Source organism: Medicago sativa, chromosome 7, assembly GCF_051527215.1.
Source record: "Medicago sativa cultivar Bolivia chromosome 7, Bolivia_mono, whole genome shotgun sequence".
Taxonomy (NCBI): Eukaryota; Viridiplantae; Streptophyta; class Magnoliopsida; order Fabales; family Fabaceae; genus Medicago; species Medicago sativa.
Window position 1 is genome coordinate 90,103,149 of NC_140755.1, and position 21,928 is coordinate 90,125,076.

Here is a 21,928-nt window from a genome sequence, read left to right on the forward strand (position 1 = left end):
TTGAATTTAAATTAAGCGACCGTGGAAATAATTTTTCCTAAATATATCAATAATTGATTAGGGCAATGTAGTAAACTTTTATTCTCTTTCATTTTTATATTCTTTTCATCTAGTAGATAAAATTATCAAATAGATCAATTATTATGGGAATCATCAAGTACTAAATTCCTGCACAGTTTGGCCAGACACTTTTATTCCGTACAATGACATATGGTTGACTATTTATGTTTGTGTTTATGTAGCACTATAATGCAAAGGTGGGTTAATATTATCAACTGCTGTGATATTTATCATGTAGCACTATGATATGTCTATGCGGAACGACTCAGCTTGCTTAAGTACTTCAACAACATACTACTAATATCCAATGAATTATGACACAATTTGTCAGATCATGTTACCTACATCTGGGGGGAAATCCTCAAACAAAATAACAACACCAAATAGTCAAAACGGTATTTATGTACCTCTAAAATTCCTATATAAGAATATAAGATAGTGGCATTAGAATAGCTAGGAAAGAATATGGGAAATGATTTTTTTTATTTATTATTATTTTTGGATAATAATTAAATTGCAGTAAGTACAAAATTTTGAATGTTTTACATCTCTATAAATTAATATAAATATATAAAATACAAAATATTGTACCAAAAAGAAAAGATACAAACAAGTTCAACAACATTTAAAATTGAAGTACCGAGTTTGATTCCTAGTAATAAAAAAACACAGGACAGTAGGACACCAATATTCAAAATTGTGGATATATAATGTATAAACACATTATTCCACGTGGATAGGATTTTGTTTTAAATTTCATAAGATATGTTGATTCCAGTCTACTAAATAGAAAAAATAGACATTAAAGAGCTTTATCTCCTTAGTAGAAAATCAACTTGCTCTAGTTTTAAACAAGATTCAGTTTAACTTTCAAAATACTACTAGGTTTTAGAATTTAGATCATTAAAAAGTCATTGTAGAAAATCAACTTGCTCTAGTTTGCTAATGTTTTATTTATTTATTTATTGGCCGTTCTAAACTATTTGATTTTAACTTGTGAAAAAAAGTTTATAAGTCATTAAATATTTATAGGGAAATTAGATAAGAGATATATCAAAAAATTAAGCAGTTGAAGTTACTTGGATTAAATGTTTTTTTCTCTATAAAATGAGCAAATTGTAGTTTTAGTTTCTGTAAAAAAAATCTTCGATTTTCATTCCTAACATTCACTTTAGGGTGATAAATGTAATTCATTTTAGGATTTAAGAAAAAATAATAATCGGATAACATGCAACCACATACAATATTGATCAGGACTAGGAATGACCACATATGGATTGAGATTGTGTGACTTTGTAGAGGGAAAGTTATGGTGACTTTAGTATTAATGTTTTATGAGAAAGAAAATATGAAAGAGAAACGATAGTTAATATGAGAAAGAGTCATTGTGACTTTTCCTCCACAAAATTACTCAATCTTATCACAATAGATATATCATAAGTTTAGCGAGTCATCGTGATTTTACAAAAGATATAAAGTGTAGCTTTTAGAAAATCACGATAGATCACCGTAATTTTGACATATTCATCTTAATGCCAAACACACGCTATATGGAGAGTAGTATTGGAGTTTGAGAGGTAATAGATGGTAGGTTTGAATCCCCTCCTAAATATTTCCAAGAACAAACTAATGGCATTGATCTTTCAAAACACATAAGATGATTTGTACCAAAAAAAAAAAAAACATAAGATGACTATATCATCTTCTGTTGGACGCATAAGCTACTAGCAATGTCGCATGAAGATGATACCAAAATTACCACTTTGAGATTCTAGAGAAGTGAAAATCAAAGATATTTTTTTACAAGATCTAAACCAAAATTTGGCCAAGTTTGATTATAAGATCATTTTAACTTCTAGTCAAAAAAAGACCATTTTAACTTCTTTGTTTTTATGATTTTTTAAAAAATATGACAGAAAAAACTTTATTAATTTTTTTCCATTTCAAAAAAGTATTAAAAAGTATATCTACTATTGGTTCTCTTGGCTTGCCTTCCTTTTAAATTGAAGATTCTAAGTTTATTCTGAATCATCATATGAGCATAGAACATAAGGTACCCCACTCGTGTTGTCAATAGGCCAACTCTGAAATCCCCCCAATGAATTAATCAGGAATAATTATTTTTCTAAATTAATCGGGAATAAGTTTATCCTAGGATTTTTTTGCAACTTATTTTGTAAATCAATCAATCAATTGATAATTCAATATATATATATATATATATATATATATATATATATATATATATATATATATATATATATATATATAATGCTCAAATACTAAACAAAGTTATTTTCTTTTACAATCTGTATCATATTCATATATGATTGCCAGTTTTTTTTTTTGGAAAATGTTAACCGGTGCCCCCGGGGCACTGTTTTATTTTATATGATTCTTCACCGAAAACATCTTAGAATGAAACCCAAAGACTCTCATGTATGTTATAGACTCATTACTGAAACAGTGAAACTCATAGTTAACAAAGAATGTTAGAGATTAATATAATTGATTCGTAGAACCAACTAATGTAAATCGCTTTATGTAAAAGCTGAAAATGTGACCATGTACGATTTTTTTTTATCCATGGTCACATTTTCTGAAATTGTTAAAAATAACAGTCAAATACAACGATTACGACTAAAATTGTCGTCACAAGTAGTGTGATCGCAAAAGTGTCGCGTAGACATCAAAATCCTTAACATTAACACGCTATTGTGGCTGCAATTATCTTAGTTAAAAGCACGAGCATTCAATTGAAATGCACTTGTGACTTAATTGAAGACACAAATCAAAACTCTAGGTGATCGACAAATGGCAACACAAGACCAGAAAAAAATAAGTACAATGCCTAATATATAATGTGTTACATTTCTATTTTTGTTCTTTTGGTATAGCCGTTGGTGGTCGAATATGAAATTTGAGAGGCAGCATTTTTCATAGACACACCAAACTCTATCACCTAAATCGAATCTAGAAAATGAAGAGAAACAAAAAAATCAACTTGCTTCTTTAAATGATCTTTTATATAGATATTAGCATTTGTACCTGCATGTGACAAAAAATAAAAATAAAAATAGGGGACATGCGGATTGCCCCAAAGATTTTTCTTACTGTGAGATGATATGGTGAGAGAATATGTGCTTAAAGGACATAAAAACAAGGTTCTTAAAGCTAGCACATGATGTTAGGGACCAAATGATGCATGTGATGGGGTTGAAAGTTTTGTTTCACAAGTATTGTCATCCAAACCCTCAACACAAAATAAGTTATTGTATGGATGCCCAAACTCCACGATTAGCCATTGCCTTCCCCTCTTCAAGAATGTCACACACACCCAACTTCATCTATAAACCTTATAATCATGTCACATCAACACAATTAGGATATATCATATACTCACTTTGATGACATAAGAATCTTTTTCTCAATCCACATTAATTTGGTCCTTTGGCTCCCCTAAGACTAAGACAAAAGGTGTCACAAATTTAAATCATTTGTATTGATTATGAGAGTAATTATTTGTTTGGATTTGGTTGCATTTACAACTCTTTGGTTGCATCTTTTCAAATACGTGCTTTGTGAGGATCGGACTTTGATCTTTTTATCCACAATTTGAGAGTGTTGTCAATTGACTCGTGTATCTGCAAGTCGTTTGGCCAACTATTAGACTAACCGTCGATTTACAATGTAAACTTAGTAGGCAGAGTTTGAACACCGAGCTTCATTCTCAAACTCTTTCGAGTGTCTGCAATTCAACCACTTAAGCTAAATGTATATTTTTGCAAAAATTGAACTTTGATCCTCTCACTCTTACTCTTAAGCTCAAATTGTGTTACCAACTGCATCTCACCCATTGAATGACGTAAGAATCCTTTAATAAAGGAAAGAAAGTAGGGCCAATTGTTAAAATTTACAATGTGTTGATAACATGATGATGGAGTGACTGAAGAGGAGTGGCAAATGGTATCACATGGGTGAGATACATTATACGTGATGAAGTACTCAGTCCATGTTATATTGTTTTGGGGTCCCTCCTTTTTGATAGTCACCAGGCATTGGTACTAAGTCCGTACAACACAACTTGTTTTAGGTTTGCTATTGAGGAAGGGGAGGGGGTATACATGCAGCAATTCTTTTCATCTCCCCCCATTGATTTATTACTAGATTAAGAAGTCATGCACTTTATATCCCCTCCTCCTTCACTCACTCTTAACCCTTCAACACTTTCCCATGAGCTAGCAAGATTCCATGCCCACCCATGTTGCTCTAACTGACATACATTACATGCTTGTAGGGAATACATCATCTCACTACATCTCAACAATGATTGACATTTTTGCTTTAGAGGTTGGAAACTTAAAAATATGAACTCAACTTCTCTACAACCGACTTTATGGTACAATTGACGGCATACCGTTTGTTTAAGAAAGAAAGAAAAAAATGATATTCTACTGTCGACTTTATGGTGCAACTAACTATACACCGTTTGATTAAGAGAGATAAGTTTTGTCTCTTTTAATCGAATGTTTTATAACGGCTATACCATAAAGTATGTCTTAGATGATCAATTTGTAAAATTTCCCTACTTTCTATAAAAAAAAAAAAAAAACTTGGAATTCGATCTCAAACACTAAATTGGTTCAAAAATTAATAGGGCACATTGATTAAAGGTTGAGAACTAAGATTTAGTACATCATTTTCTTAATGAAAACAATTAGTAGTATTATCAATGTGTAGCCATTGTTAGTTGAGAGACTCGCGTGAGCCTAACAGTATGCTCAAATTGAAACGGTATATGACCTAAAGTATTGCCAACATAGCAAAGTCTTATCATTAGAAAGAAATGGGATTATATCACCCTTTTTATGTAATCTATGGATTTTGACGTGGGAAAAGAAAAAAATCAGACAAGGACCATAACAAAATATAATAATCAACATATGTATGGTGCAATTAAGGTTTTGGGTCCACCTTATATTACACCCCACCACTAGCTTTTTCTCCTTCCCTTTTCCTTGTTCATTCTTTTAAGTTTGTTCTATGGATTGGAATTAGTTGTACAACTTTAATTCACATGTTCATTTACTGTTTTTTTCTTTTAATTTAAGAAACATCATAATCATTAAAAAAATGTTGGCAAGTTATCACTCTCATAAGCAAGCAAGTTAGGACTATATTTACTTACAACCTAATATTTTTAGTCAACATTAAAGATATTGGTATCATCTCATTCAAAGTTTTGTTCTTATGTCTTACGCTTCCTCTAATTTTTAAAAAGAAAAGAGTGTGTAATCCGAAGTTCGATGAAAAAGTTTGTAAAGGTTATCAATGATTATTTCAACTAAAAAACACATAAAATACAATAAATAGAAGAAAACATAAAAAATAATAATGAACCAAAATAAACAAAATATTGAGTGAGAAAGAGACTAGCACCATAAAGAAGGGGGCATAGATAGAAGGACGATGTCCAAATATAACTAATAACTATAATAACTAACTTCCATGAGGACAATGAGAAATAAGCACCAATCATAAGTGGTGAAATCCTAAAAGGAAAATGAAACAAGAGAGAGTGATGGATAATAGTAGTAAAATACAAACAAGTTATATTCAAAGACATAGTGAAAGAGATTGAAGCTCAAAGTAGCCATCACCAAAAAAATCTCTATTCCCACTTTCTTTGCACCTTCTTGGTCTTCCAAACTTGGTCACACCCATCTCATCTTCCACCTTCTCAACACACTCTTCCTCACTCACTTCATCACCATACACTTCATGCTCCTTTTCACTTTCACCTTCTTCTTCTTTTTCTTCATCTCCTTCATAATCATCAACACACTCTTTTTCACTTTCACCTTCTACTACTACTTCTTCTTCATATTCTTCTTCCTCTACTTCATAATCCTCATCATCACCATCATAATCAAAAACAGTCTCAAAAAGACTCAACCTAAGCCTACCATCAACACGTTCTGCATGGAAATAAGGAGTAGTAGAAGGAGAAGCAATAGCTTCTAATATCAACCTACCACCTTCACGATGAGGCCTAACATGAACACCACCAAAATCAGTTATTGAAGTGAGTGGTGGTGGAAAGTTACAAGAAGCTTTATTAACTCTTCTAGACACACAATTATTCATATTGTTATTGTTGTTAACATCATTTCTTGTGTCAGAAGAAAATAATGAAACATCAATATCACTACTTTCACCAGCATTGCTACCAGTTTCACTCCCAAGGCTTTCAGTGCACATTTCTAAGCTCTTTTCACTTAGCATTGATGAGGAACGTTTCACAGTAGGATGAACATAGACTTTGCCATTTGCATTTTCAGTTTTGTTAGTTTCTGTTAAAGCTTGAAGGAAACTCCAGCTAGATTTTGTGTCATTTTTTTCACATTCATGTTTCTCTTGGTCTAAAGAAGGTGAAATGTTTGATCCTGGTGGAGCCAATTTGAGCCTTAAAACACGTGGTTCGATCAAACGAGGTTCAAGACAAGATTGCAACCCTTGGCACAAGGAAGAAGACATTTTGTCTTATCCAAAAACAAAAATGTTTTACAAACAGGGGAAATGAAAACAGAGGAAAAACAGAGGATTTTTTAAAGTGAAAAAAAATGAGGATGTTATGAGAAGAGAGCAAATTTTGGAGAGTGTTAAGCAAAAGACATGGTTTAGTTATTGTTTTTTTTTTTTTTTTTTGTTCTTTGAGATGAAATTGAAGATTAGGTTTGTAAGGATAAGGGAGAAAATTAGAGGGTTGAGAAGAGAGGAATGGAGATGAATGAGGAGTGAAATGGGTGGGTCTAATATATATAGTTGGGCAATGGTGTGAAGCTACTAACCTTTGTAACTTTATTGTGTCTAGTGGGAAGAGGGTCCCTATTCCCTAACAATAGGAAAGTAGTGGTAAAATATAGCATAACTTTTTTCTTATTTTCTCTAAGTTTGGTACCATTTCAAAGTTAATATTTTTTTTCCTTTTAATAAAAGTTAATATTTATTTATAAATAAAAATTTAAAATAAGGTAGAAATACCCTCATACAAATTTAGAGAAAGCCACAAACTTCATTGAATAATTTAAAATCACAGCAGAAATCGGTGGAAGGAAAATCGAATCATATGTTCAAACGTCAATTGATATATTTTAAAGTTAATTTTAAATTCTTATTAGTTCAAGTCTACTTATAATCAATTTATTGCTATTTGTATTTCTTTCATTTACATTTACATGACCTAAGAGCATCTTCAATGTAGATACATTAGTTGTTCTCTTAAAAATAAAATTTAAAATTTAGTGTTTTTTTACCATTGGAGTGTGTTGATATGGAGTTTGAGATTATTTTAAAATAAGTTATGGAAGAAGCAATCCTCTCTCCTAAGATCTTAGGCATTTAAAATAATATTTTAACATGCAATCTTGAATAAAAACTAATATTGGGAGTCAAGTATGTGTTGCTTAACTTTATCACCATTTGAGTAAAATGTAGTTTGATCCCTTGAAAATTGCTTAAATACTAGATAGCAATTTAAGTTGAATCCAAAAAAAAATAAAGGGTAAAATATGCATTTCATCCCTGCAATTATAGGCCATTTGATTTTTCATCCCTGAGCTTACTAATCCTCCCATTTTGCCCCTGTAAAAGTTAATCAATTGAAAATTCGTCCCTCATCAGAGTTAATCATTGCCACATCATACGAAATGACCAAAATGCCCTTAGTTGCTCCAGTTAAACAGAAAAGGACCAAAATACCCTCCTTCATCAACTAAGGGCGTTTTGGTCATTTCGCATGCATATGAGTGATTAACTCTGATGAGGGACGAATTTTCAAATGATTAACTTTTACAGGGGCAAAATGGGAGGATTAGTAAGCTCAGGGATGTAAAATCAAATGACCTATAATTGCAGGGATGAAAAACATATTTTACCCAAAAATAAATTAAACACCCATTGAAGTTACCATTGATCGGAGATGCTCTAAATATGCTTCCATCACTTTTTTAGTTCAAAAACTTTTGCACTTGAAACAATTTAACAATCAACATGGTTTACTCTCATGTTTCAGTCAATTCTTAAAAAATTATTTTAATATAAACCCTTGATTAATGTCAACGTTTTAGTATTATTTAACTAGTAACAAACTTTAGTTATTCTTTGTTTATGAATATAAAAAAAAAATGTAAGAATGTCAGTAGAAAAGTTCAATTTGACATCTGAATCCTGGGTGGTAATGTAGAGTAATAAAATTTGAGGCATTCGGACATATGCTCTGCCAAAAGTTCATTGCAGCGTAATTTAATTCACGCGGATTGGTTAGTGAGAATTGAATTATTCTAAATGATCATTCTTCAAATGTTTATTATATGAATTTAATTTGTGTTTCACGGTCCAAATTCAAGTTTTTTTAACCGTTTATCCTGTTGTCAAACAAAAAAATCCTCTACATGTAACGGTAGAGATTAACTCTCGAGTCATATATACCATAATATGAAATGAAGTAAAAATATTACATTGATTTGAGTATAACTTAACTCTCGAGTTATACTCAAATCAATATTAGTCTCGAGTCGAATAGTTCAACACAATTTTATGCTATGCAACTTTTTTATCGCGATTTAAAACTTTGATACAGAAAACATTACATTGATTTGAGTATAACTTAACTCAAATTCTTTGACCAATATTTTGGACTCGAGCTTTGTTGATGAAAAAGATGGTTGGAAGCAGTGATACTATTGTTAATTTTTTTTTTTATCAAGTAGTTTAATGACTAAAAACTCATCTCTTAAACTAAATAAGGTATTCGAAGTTCAAACTTTGACCTATGCATATTATAATGTAGTGATCATACCAATTGAATTAAGCTCACCTGAACGAAGCGGTGATCCTATTAAAGGCAACTTTTCAGATTTTTTTTAACAAAATTTAACCACCAACAAAATCCATAAATATTTCACACTAATAACATATTAACATTTTTTTTATGACAAACATATTGACATATTTATTTAAAAAGAATGAAAACCTTGATATAGCCTGAAAATAACGTGTGTAATTAATTAATTAATTTATCTCTAAAACTAAGATGAAGTAAGATATGTGAAAATGAATAGTGTGGTAAAGGATGAATGAATAGAGTTAAGTGGAGATTTTATTACGGTGCTCCCCGAATGACTTATCTTCATAATCTAAACAAATCAATTTGCTGCCACAGAAAATCAAAGTGGTGAAAAAGAAGCAGACAAACTGACATAGTCTTCCCTATATTTATCAACTGAACTTCTTTTTATTGTGGCCATAGGTTTGGCATTGGCATTACCATCAATAGAACAAAACCAAATATAGTAGAATAACCAATTTCAATTACTATTTACTATATATAATACAATCACAATTGGATTAGCACCATCCGTGCAGTACCTATAATCCATCTTTGTTTCTTCAATTATTATTACTTTATTAGAAAAACACACTTTATATATCTCTCCTATACCAAACTCTTACAATAAGAGTAACAATAAATAATAACTTATGTTGTTGTTATCATTTAGAAGGTTTAAATTCAGATGATAAACTAACACTACAAGCTCAAGAGCACTCATATGGACAATTTTGTTATTCATGTAGTAGTATGCTATTAGAGGGGTTAATTTTTATAATTGCGCATAGAAATATTATGATTAATCTTTTTTTTTTTAGAGGAAATTATGATTTTATTTATAATCTTTGTTTTTTTTTTTAAGAATTTATAATCTTTGTTATTGACCATACGATTAATATTAAGTTAATTCCAACATTATAGTGGAGGAATGGCAAGCTAATTAATAAGTCAACCAGCCATACAAGAGGGAAGCAAATAAGGACTACTAAAATATTGTTTTGAATAATCATAGTTTTTCTTGTTTTTGAAAGGGATCATAGCTTTGTTGTTTTCTAAGTTTTTTTTATACAATTTTATGTCTTCTAATCTAAGAGGTCTCCAAACTTTTTCTTTACCTTTTCACTCAATAATGAAGTTTACAACCCACTCTACAAATTAAAATGGCCAACATGTATATATTTCTGGTCAGAAAAAAGGGAAGAATCATTTTCATCATCACTTTTCTTCTGACTTTTCTATTGGCCAAATCTCTCCACAATCCATTAGTGTACGGAAAATGTTCATATTATTTGCTTTTTTTTTTATTTTAACAACTAGAGGTTCGATCAATCAAAAGAAGCTACTTTGTAAAAGCACATGGTCTTCGAGCCACTCTCTTCTCTCACAGTCTAAAAGTTTAATCTATAAATATATATTATAGCTTTCATAAGAACATATATACAAATGATCAAGAGAACAAAAGGTTTTAAAAGCTTGACACAATTTAGTAAATTCGTTTGGCCATCAACTGTATGGACCAGTTGAGCAATATGTCATGCACACTTGTTGTCGACAAAGCAAATGTTTTAAAAATCATATCGTTCAGAGATAAAAATCGGTGAGACTTTGTCATAATATATGTAGGCCTAGGGTCGGGATTTGAACTTTGAACATCTCATTTATTCATCTTAAGAGGTGAATTTCTAGTTATTAAACTACTTGACCAATGTAACTAAGATAAAATCAACGGTCCGTTCCGATTTTATGAACATTAGTAGTAGTACAAAGTATATATTCCAATTAAAGTTTGGTTTATAAATATCTAAAGGCTAATAATATTTTCATCGTACAATACACGTTTTCTTTTTTCTCTTTACAATCAGAAATGCAAGTATAAGGAATCTGCAGATTCAGAAAAGTGCTAGAAATTCACTGGAAATAATGCTGAAATGCATCATCAGCATACACACATTACAGCATATAGGGCTAAGCTAGGGTAGTAAAAAGTTATCCACTTGTGCAGGCTATTGTACATGAAGTCATATGCATACACAAAAAGGATCAAATTAATTGTGTGGCAGTGGCTCTTACATATAGCATACAAGATGCTCATTGCCTTATCCATGACTTAGGTGAGTGAGGATTGGTGGAACCAGTAACGAGTGGCAGTGAATGAAACTAATGGTTTCATGGAAATAGCTTTTCACCCCAAGACATTGAAAATAATTACTTGTTTAACTTTGGCCAAATTTTGCAATTAACTATGTAATGTTGTCTTTGATGGTTTGCTCTATGCAATGCATGGTTATCATTACCTTAGTTCATGTTTGAATTGAAGATGACTTTCACAGTAGTGTGTCACTATGATTATTACGAATATTGCGTTGAGACTTCAACAAAATCAAAGTGTCATAATGATTTCATCAATTTGATGGTGATTTTAAATATGTTATCATATATGGATCATATTTCGATTTTATACAAAATAGAATCAAATTTATAAGTAAAAATATTTTGTGAGTCTATCTATTTTCGATATAAATCTCATTTTGAATATCAATTTACTATATTAATGAATTGTGACTTTCTCTATGAATCATGATTTATTCTAATAAATCACTGCCTTATTATAACTGTGTTATGTTCCGGAAGCATGAATATTTCGGTGGCTTTGGTTTTATCATATTATTTGTAGGCATTTTGTCGTTGTATGCTATTAACTTAGGTGTTGTGAGTTTGTTCGCTGATTCACCCTTTACGTTTTTAGCGATGTTTGTATCTGATGTACTCTATCAATTTGAATGAATGAATATCGTTTTGTTTTAACAGAAAAAAATATTTGAACTCATGCTTCCGATCAATTTGACCTTCACTAAAATCCATTGTTTTTTTTTTTTTGAAGAAGCTAAATTAATCCACTCAAATTGACACCGGAGATGATCGAACCTGAGACCTCGAGGAGGAGGACACGGTCCCAAGTCAATACCATCAAGGCAACCCAAGTGGGTAAAATCCATTGTTATTTAAGTCCAACAATTTGGTTTATAACCATGATTAATTTGCTCATTATTTGTCTCCCATGTATAATTAATTAGTTAGTTAGTTAGTTATGGGGAAATATTGTCCCTAAAATGACTGATTAGTGTTATTCAGTATCTTCCATTGAATATATTAGTTCGTGTAGGTGATCCCCACGAATTATCCAAAATGACTGATTAGTGTTATTCAGTATCTTCAATTCTAGGAATTATTATTTTTTAAAATATTAATATCAGATATCAAATTATATAATTGTATGGACTAAATTGTGATTCATTAATTAACGAGTTTAATCAGTAATCACTGACAGTGTAAATAAATTAACACAAATCTCCAATAAGAAGGCACATAATATTTGTTATTCTTAAAGGCTAAGATATCTACACAGTGTATGTGCTGTCATGTGCTTGAATAACATGTAAAACTATTTTACACCATCCATATATAGTACTGCTTAAATTAAATTCTTATGCTAAATGGCCTGCTACAGATTTATAGGGATGATATTGGACTTAATTAGGACACATGAACATGTCCTTTTGACATCTCAAATATGGTAATCGAGACCAAATTTATGCATGTAACAATTAAGTGGCAAAATCACACACCTAACAGTGGTCGGGTACATCCATTTATTAGTTCCAGAAGATAGCAAAAATGTAAAATTATGTTTGTTTTAGAACACCATGTTTTTCCACGTCCAATTAACCTTAATACACAGTATAGCTTTGTTAATTATGCGGTCCCCTTAAAGGTTCAAAACTAACGACATAATTTGTTTTCAAACAATGATGACGTACTAAATTTAGTTTTGTGACAAAATAAAATAGAGTTATAGTGTACCGAAAGAAAATAGAGTCTATAGAAGAATCTTATTCCAATAAAAGAACTTATATTGTATAAATGCTGAAACCAGTCGTGAAGGCTACAAGAGAGGGACCTAGAACATTTACTGATTTTGGTACACCACACGCATAGTTCTTAGATAATTGCTTCATATGTATGTAATATATTAATTAATTCTATAAATTAATGCTGTAAAATATAAAAGTAGAGGGTCGAATGAATTATGAAAAGAATATGAGAAGGGAAATAAAAGGAAGGGGACAAGAATATATGCGTCTTACACACTTTTGAAAGCTAGGTCAATTTCCTAAACATATATAGATCAAATGCTCTTGAATGTATTATTTAGATTAATCCACCCTTACTTCTTTGCGGTTGTTCTAAATTGGCCAATCAATTAAAACCTTTATGAAAAAATGCATATAGACTCAATTTAAACACAATTATTCTAGCTAGCTAGCTATAGATTCATTATGTACGTGAAATGTTAATTTATGTATCGTTATTTTTTGCTAATATTTTATGTATCGTTTAACTAAGGCATATTTTTGTCTTTTGATATATTATACATAATTTAGAGGAAGAAAGGCAATGGATTCTCTTGCATGAATCAGTCTAAAATGTTAATAAAACGCACCATTACTTAATAAGTTGAGTTTTGTGTATTGACCGTGCTAGCTAGTGCTACAATTTTTTTATTCCTATGGTTTTGTTTGCTCCACGCAAATAAAAATGGAAATGATCAAATGCCAGAACAGAACTAGCTATAACACATAAGGATCGATCGTGCAAGGATACCAATATTTTTTGGGTACACATGACATATAGTAATAACAAATAAAAATATAGTACTAGTAGTTTCAAAATAAAAAATATAGCAGTAGTAGTAGTGTTTGTAGTATAGGATTAAGAATTAAGTTGACAATTGTGAAGAAAGTCATTTGATTCACTTAAAGAAGATAAAACAATCATTACAATGACTAATGGTTGACATTGTGGTAATTAAATTGACCAATAAAACTTTTTATGTTAAAAAATAGTTTTTTGTTACAGATGATTTAACTTTTATTACTCGTTTTAATTATTTGAAAGAAATAAATATTAAATATTTAAAATGTACATATTTTGTTTAAGGTAAACATCCAGATCTAAGTTCTGTGCAGCCTTCATTGACATGAGTGTTGGAGTCCTTGCAAGTACATCACTTTCTCTGTGAAGCGACCACCGTCCTCTTTTACGTTCAATCAACTTCGGTTGTCGTCTTTTGGTCCGCTTTGAATCAAAATTCAAACCTATTTTTTATATTATATATGCATACGTATTATCTTATAGTGAAATTCTAAAATTGCAAAGAACATCATCCTATCAAACGTTATAAAATAAAATGAAGATGCGTTGATTCCATTTATACTTTATGGACGGTAGAGATATCATTTTTGAATTTGAAGCCTTGACTTTAATCTAATTTCAACCATCTCAAAGATAGCGATGCACTTAATTACAATTCTTAGATACTAGTAAGACAATTAAAAAAAGAACATCATCATCAACTTCCAGCATATGAAATGAGGAGATAGCGAATCAAGGTGTTTGTTTGCAGCATCATGACATGCAAAAGCTTCTCCTTTTTCAAACATTTGTTTAATAAATATGACGTAATTCAACAGTCTTTGCCTCCATTCGTATGTAATCCACACAGCTGTTAGTGGGAAATTTTTTTAATTCAAATTAAATATCAAAGGTGAGAATATGGCATCTCCAGAAGGCAAAATGTTACACTCCATTGCAAAGTCATAGACTACAAAAATATATATAAGGTCGCAAGTTAGATGGTCGAATTGGAATTTAGAGACGTTGCAAATCCATTAGACTTGCAAACTGTGTGAGGCTGTAATTTTGCAAACAGCTGATTCTAAGTATATATGGATTTCAAATTTTATATTTGGCAGCCAAACCTAGCTTTACTATAGTTCACTTTGACAAAAATCTAGTGTATTTAGTAATTCTCTATATTTGATTTAATAGTATTATGTAAACGAACCCACTTGAGTTAACTTTTTGGTGTTAACTTGAGACGTTAGAATGTACTCCTCTCAAATATATTACGTAAGCTAGGGACTTAAAAGCCAAAAAATAATTTGATCAAAAGGAGTATTGGACCATTTCATGTTAGTTTTAGGATTCGGCCGGATAGCTAAGTAGTGGATGAGAAAAATAGTTGAGTTTTGGCAAAATTTGAAGAAAATTGCTCAATATGCCCCTTAGATTGTTCACTAGCCCCTCGGAATTTTGAAATTGACCCCCTTGGTTCCTTACTCCCGATCGTTCTATTTTGAGAGTAAGTATCCGAACTGCCCTCAACTCCATTTACGCTTGGTTCGGGAGTTATAAACCGAACGGATTAGGAGTTAGAACTCAATTCGTTTATGCATCATAATCGAAGAGCAATTTGAATATCAGGTCACAAACCAAAATTTCAACAACGATATAATTCAAAAACCACTCATATTTTCAACAACAATGGACATTCCACCACTCATAATTCAACATAACTAGAGATGTAACGATAGAACAAAATGATGCAAATTGACAACATAAACGAAAATGACAACACGATTTAAGCAATCTAAATAAAACTTGCAATCGTACCATAACTTCCGAACTAGAGGGAAAGAGAGTTAGGACCTGAACTTGAGTGATTGGTTCGTAAGTCTCGAGAAAGGTATTTTGGGAAGTTCAAGGGACTTGTGAGCAAATCAAGGGGTTTATTGAGCAATTTTCAAATTATAAATGTTTACTCACTCCGAAAATTTAAAATTGGAAGTGTGATAGGGTTGATTGGCCCAACTTAATAAGCAGTTATAAGTTTGACAAAGAGAAAAGAAAATTCGTAGTGAATTAATTTTTCCGCTATTTTTTTTTTTTGACACATTCCGCTAATTTTCTTAAGCCACTCGAAATTTCCAAAATACTCATGTCCATATTTCAAAACTTGGATTGCATTTTATCTAAAATATAGAATCTGAACACATAAAAAAATTTATTTTGGAATAATAACAAAATACTTGGCCGGGTTTTTCAATCTCGACGCACTGCTACATGCAAGAAATTGAAAAGCTAACATTCATTAATTCAAGTGCCAGTACAACATCCCAAGACATGTCATATAACTTGAAATTGAAAAACGAAAATTCAAGACATAAATTAAAAACATAAACTCAACATTGACAAGATTATGGATGAGCTAAGCTAGTAGCACTTTCGTAAGATGGCATTCTTTCTTCATCATGTTCAACCATGCAGGTTATGGTTTCTTCGCATCCTTAAAAAAAAAAAAGTTACGGTTTCTTCGCATGTTTTGCGAAAAAATCAAACTTGCCTCAATAGCATGAACAAATATGATCAAATAGCGTCTAACTTGATTCACACATTATCGTTGTTTTGAAATTTCATTTTGTTGGACCGAACGCAGCTTAGCTGACAGATGGACAACAACGCTCATCGTGTATTTCTCATAATGATTAAATTGATTTGGGTTTGGGGTTCAATTTTTTTCTTCCTTATTTGTGATTTATATTATGAAATTATAGTTTAAGTACTTATTTAGATTCCTTACACTAGTAATTTATTGTGTATAGTCATGTGTGTAAAGTGGTTGACTACCGGTTGTATCTTAAAACAATTGAGTATATTGAGAGGCAAGTTTAAGCTTATAATTGTCCACAGCCACAACAAAATCAAATCAAATCAAATCTCCCTTAAAAAAATCAAATCAAAATAAAATAAATAGAATTAAATTTGATTTTAAAATTAAACTAACTATATATAGAATAAGAACTTAAAAGGGAAAGTATTTAATGTTTTCTTCCAAAATGGGTCTACTTTGGATCCAAGGAATCAATAAAATAAAACTTAAAAAAAAAACAATTATTTTTCATCAATTTTATTTGTTGTGAAATCCTCTGATTTATTATAAAAATAAGCCTTGTGATTTAAACTAAACTCAGGTCCTTTCGTTGAGTTGATTAATCACTTGAGCTTAACTAGTCGATCTTTTCATCAATTTTTTTTTAGTAAACTCGTATAATTTCAAAAAATCTGTTTAGTAACTACTCTTTTACACCAACTTATAGCTTATTTTTATGAGTTTATAGATGTTTTTGATAAACTAATTCAAGTAGTGAGAGCTTATAACTTTTTGTGTCGATTTTACTCTTGCAATCTTTATTGTAACAAATAAATATCAATTAAATGCACATTCTTTTATGTCATTTTATATTTCTAAGTTACTTCAAATGCCAATTTCATCGAACAGGACCAATTCAATCAGTTAGATTATCTGCTATAAGTTAACGAATTATTCGCAATTTTTTTTATCAAACAAAGCTTAAATACAATTATTTTTGAAATGGAGAATTCTTATATTGAAAAATGTAAATTTAATTTTTGGTAAATGCTAGACAAGTGTCTTCTAAAAAAAAGTCTAAAATAAAAAATGGAAAATGCTTAAGGGTGCGCTTTATTCATTGGTTAAGAGAACAAGAATAGAAATATTGTATTGGAAAATGATGAAAAGTGATAGATTTAACTTTCTAATAGTTAAAAAATTGTAGAATTCAATGCAAACTTACTACTTTAAGTTCCCTTAGTGCACTTGTTAGCATAACCCATAAAAAAATCTTAAAAATTGTGTATTCAACACATTAAAACGTCCTTGTGAGCTTAGCTCAGTTGGTATGGACAATGCATAATATATGCAAGGTCCGAGGTTCAAACCCCGGCCACCACAAAAAAAACACATTAAAACATTGAAATAAAACATTGAAAAAATAATAATTTTAAAACATTGAAAAAATAATAATTTTTTCAATAATTTTTAAAACATTGAAAAAATAATAATTTTTCGTACATAAAATTCATCAAATGTTTTCTTAAGGGAAAACCAAATGCAAATTTTATTTTTAGAAATCGTAAATTCAACATATTGTAAAAATTGAAAAAAATAATTTTTGAAAAAATAATAATTTTTCGTACATAAAATTCATCAAATGTTTTCTTAAGGGAAAACCAAATGCAAACTCTATTTTTAGAAATCGTAAATTCAACATATTGTAAAAATTGAAAAAAAAAATAATTTTTCGTACATAAAATTCATCAAATGTTTTCTTAAGGGAAAACCAAATGCAAACTTTATTTTTAGAAATTGTTAATTCAACATATTGTAAAAACAAAATTAACTTTTTCTACCTAAATTTCATGGATCATTTCTAATATCATTAACAAATGGTTTTAGCATACTCCCTCCGATCACTATTTTAAGCAAAAGTTCAATTTTTATATTCATTCAATAAATGATGTATGTAGTATATATATATATATATATATATATATATATATATATATATATATATATATATATATATATATATATATATATATATGCTACATACATCATTTATTGAATGAATCTAAAAAGTGAAATTTTGCTTATAATATTGACCGGAGGGAGTACTTATTACTCCCTCCGTTTCAAAATATAAGCAAATTTCACTTTTTAGGTTCATTCATTTAATGATGTATGTGATCCATATTATGAACCACATACATCATTAAATGAATGAACCTAAAAAGTGAATTTTGCTTATATTTTGAAACGGATGGAGTAACATAATTTTGTCTAGAAAATTGTGCCAAATTATTTTTTTAGAGATTTATATTTTGTAATAAATACTTTATCATTTATGAAATTCATGTGTCTTAGGAGTACAAGTTAACATAACCTTCTTTTTTAATCTTTAACACGTGTTCTTATCATCATAATCTTTTAACTTTTTAACAAATTTCAAGATGAAAACGGTATCTTAGGGTTTAAGGTTTAGGGTTTTGTCTTTTTAATTTCCAAATCACCCAATAAGCGACGTGGCATTTTTCTCTTTTGCCGTGTCAAATTGCATATGTTTCTCCTCCTGCTTTAAAACTTAGTTCTGTGTTGTCCCTTCATATTCCAATACCAAAGAGTGACGACTGAGGGGGTGCTCTGTACTTTTCTCTGCTCATCACCTTCCTCTCCTCCTGCACCATGGGCCGAAAACCTGGACCTAAACCTTCCAAGACCAAAGACGCGGTACTCTCCTTGGTACACAAAATCCATTCTTTTGTTTTTCTCTCATCTTTCTTTTCCGTTGTTTCGTCCGTTTTATGTATGTACGATATTATCGTTTTCTTCTTATTATTGTTGTGTTTCCTTTCTCATGTTCCTATTTTGGTGTTTTTTTATCGGATCATGTTTAGGGCTATGGTTTTAGGTAGGGTTTTCTGATTTTCAATGTTTGCATGAACGAATGTTAGGAGAAATAGGAGAGCTTTCGTTTTGTGGTTGCATGCATTCGTGAGTGTGTTGTTGTTGACTTTTCGTTATTCTGTACTTTCTATGTCGAAAGCTTGCTTTTTATCTAATTTTTGAAGTTTTTTTTTACCTTTTTGTACGATGTTTTCACTTTTCAATTTATGTGTTTTTACCATGGGATCTGATTTAGTGTGAGTTGTTGGTGTACAAGGTGGTTGACTTGGATCTGCTCACTTTAGAGTGGATAACAAATCATAAGTTTGTTGAAATCTAGCACGAATACGGACACCAGACACGACACCGACACCCCAACACCGCTAATCATTTGAGAAAATCACATAATTTAGTATAATTATATGTATCAGTATCGTGTCGGGGTCGGACACACTCCTAATCCAAGGAGTGTCTGTGCTTCATAGGTTGAAATAACAACTCTTATTTTTTCACATTAGACCATATTCATGCTTCCTATATACTATTTTTGAATGGGAAAAACTTTGTCCGGCACTCAAGGAATTCGTATATGTACACATTTAAAAAAAACAGTAATTTTAGTCGTTCAGAAGCATATTTACACGAGTAAAAAAGTACACTTTCGACAACATGCGTGTTTTTTAAGACGTTTAGCGGTAAAAAGTAGCACCTTTTTAATATCATGTTTCAACCATTGATGAAAATATCAATTGATGATATTTGTTGTGCATGTAATATCATATATTGATTTATGAAGAAAAAAATTGAATTGTTTGCTTTAGTGGAGCTAAGTTCATGGATTTATGATTGAATAAACAAATCATATATTGAATCATTTATGTTCACTCATTATTGTCTTTTTTTCATCTCACAGCCTGCTGCTAATGCCCTACCTTCTGAGAGAGTTGAACAACAAGCTTCCAATGGAAACATAAATCCAACGGAGGTGTTAGAATCTCAGCTGGAAAATCCACACCCTATGTCTTCCCCACTGAAGAAGCATCTGAATTCATCAGTGGCTGGAGTGGAGACAAGTGCTGTAGGAAAAGAACCACGAGAACAAACCACTCCGGTAAGTAAACATCAAAAGAAGTATGCTACATTGGCTAAAAAAATGTCCAAATACCGTAATGGATCTGTGAGGCGTTCTGAACGCATTAGAAGCGGGGTTGTCAAAGTTAAATCCACCAACTCGAAGCAAGGCGTTGAATGCGTTGTGGATATGACTGTTAGTGATAGTGAAAAAGATGAATCTGATGCTCAAACTGAGCAAGTATTGCCACAGCCAAATCCAACAGATACTCAAACTGAGCCAGTGCAAGTATTGCCTCAGGAGAATACTCAAGCTGAGCCAGTGCAAGTATTGCCACAGGAGAATCCTCAAACTGAGCCCGTGCAAGTATTGCTACGGGAGAACACTCAAAATGAACAAGCTGAAATGGAACAGTTACTGTTTGAGCCTGAGTCTGAGCTTGAACTTAATCCTGCTGAAAATGCAAGTGAAAAGAGTGTGGATGTAAAAGTTGACTATGCCTTACAGAAAATTGATGCTTTGTATAAGATGATAGAATTGTTGACAGCCAAGGTATACTATAGTATATACCTAAACTTAAGACAACATGCCATTGTTATTTTTATTGTTATAAGTGTGATGCCTCATTGGTAAATATATTCTGAACATATAACAGGTTGATGGAAATGCTAGCTTATATGAAGCCCCGTCGATGGCACTCGGTTATCGGAGCATGTACATTGATTCCCAAAAGAAGGTTTTGTTTTTAATTTATTCATTTTAGAAAGAAAAAAATCCTAATGTCATTTTTAAGCCTACTGTTTTGTGTTTGATTATCTCATATTTCATATATGTTGTGTACTGACTTACATTATGCAGCTTGAAGCTTTATCCAACGAAAATGAACAACTAAAAGGGCAGCTGGAAGTGGTATGTTGTGTGATATCTATTTTTTTCTTTCTATTATTTCTTTCAGGGGTCATTAGCCAAATATATTAAACTTCCGATCTCTTGGTCATGGAAGCGCTCATATCATGTTATGAACCAACTACTATCTCAAAACATGATATGATATGATATGAGAGCGTCCATGGAAGCTCTCATATCATGTTATGAACCAGCTACTATCTCAAAACATGACATGATATGCTACATCAGTAATAAAATAAGATCATAAACAAAATTTTAACCATTGCATTTGCATGAAGCAACCACAAGAACATTATTTTAGGAAGTTCTATTTAAAATCATTACTGGTGTAGCATCTGATCTTGTGAATATTTACAGGTTATTAGACACAGATAAAACTGTATGTGTTAATTACTTGAGCTTTTTTAGTTGACTTGATGTATCTAACTATATACCTTTTGATATTGTAGTATGAAAAAGTATTGGATAAAATGAAGGATGTTGTTAATCAGCAGCTTTCAACTGTGGCAAAAACTACTGAAGCTGCTGTTATTTCCTTGAATGAAGAAATCGACAATGCATATTCAGCTTCTGCAGGTAAAAGAAAGAGAATTGAAGGCTAATGAAGGAAAAAGTTGATGTTGCAGAACTTCTTTTTTTGTATCATATCACAAACTTGATACCTAATGTGCCTGGAAGTTGTGCCTAACTATTTAAACTTGCTTATGTATGGATTTATGTTGCTTTAAGTTGAACTTGATGTTTTGAAATTGTATGTGGTTCTGATGTTTCAATGCCTCATCCTCATCTATCCAACACCAATTCTTATGTTTCAATTTTGATAACAACATTGTTCTTGAAATGCAAATGCCCT

The 21,928-nt window shown here is 31.0% G+C and overlaps 2 protein-coding genes across 3 annotated transcripts; one reads left to right on the forward strand and one right to left on the reverse strand.

The window, feature by feature from the left end:
• Window positions 1–5,515: 5,515 nt before the first annotated feature.
• LOC146910058 (protein FANTASTIC FOUR 3-like) lies at window positions 5,516–6,860 on the reverse strand. The gene has a single exon (XM_085730361.1). It carries the CDS (start codon window positions 6,595–6,597, stop codon window positions 5,677–5,679), a length of 921 nt encoding a protein of 306 aa, XP_085586487.1. The 5' UTR covers window positions 6,598–6,860; the 3' UTR covers window positions 5,516–5,676.
• An 11,845-nt stretch (window positions 6,861–18,705) lies between these two features.
• LOC146910059 (uncharacterized) lies at window positions 18,706–21,890 on the forward strand. Of its 2 annotated transcripts, none has more exons than XM_085726665.1 (5): window positions 18,706–18,950; window positions 20,008–20,718; window positions 20,822–20,902; window positions 21,025–21,075; window positions 21,525–21,890. In XM_085726665.1, the coding sequence occupies exons 1-5, from the start codon at window positions 18,894–18,896 to the stop codon at window positions 21,675–21,677; spliced, it is 1,053 nt and encodes a 350-aa protein (XP_085582791.1). In that variant the 5' UTR covers window positions 18,706–18,893; the 3' UTR covers window positions 21,678–21,890. The 2 variants fall into 2 exon arrangements, with proteins under 2 accessions (XP_085582791.1, XP_085582792.1); XM_085726666.1 differs by having other exon boundaries at window positions 18,771–18,938.
• Window positions 21,891–21,928: the final 38 nt, after the last annotated feature.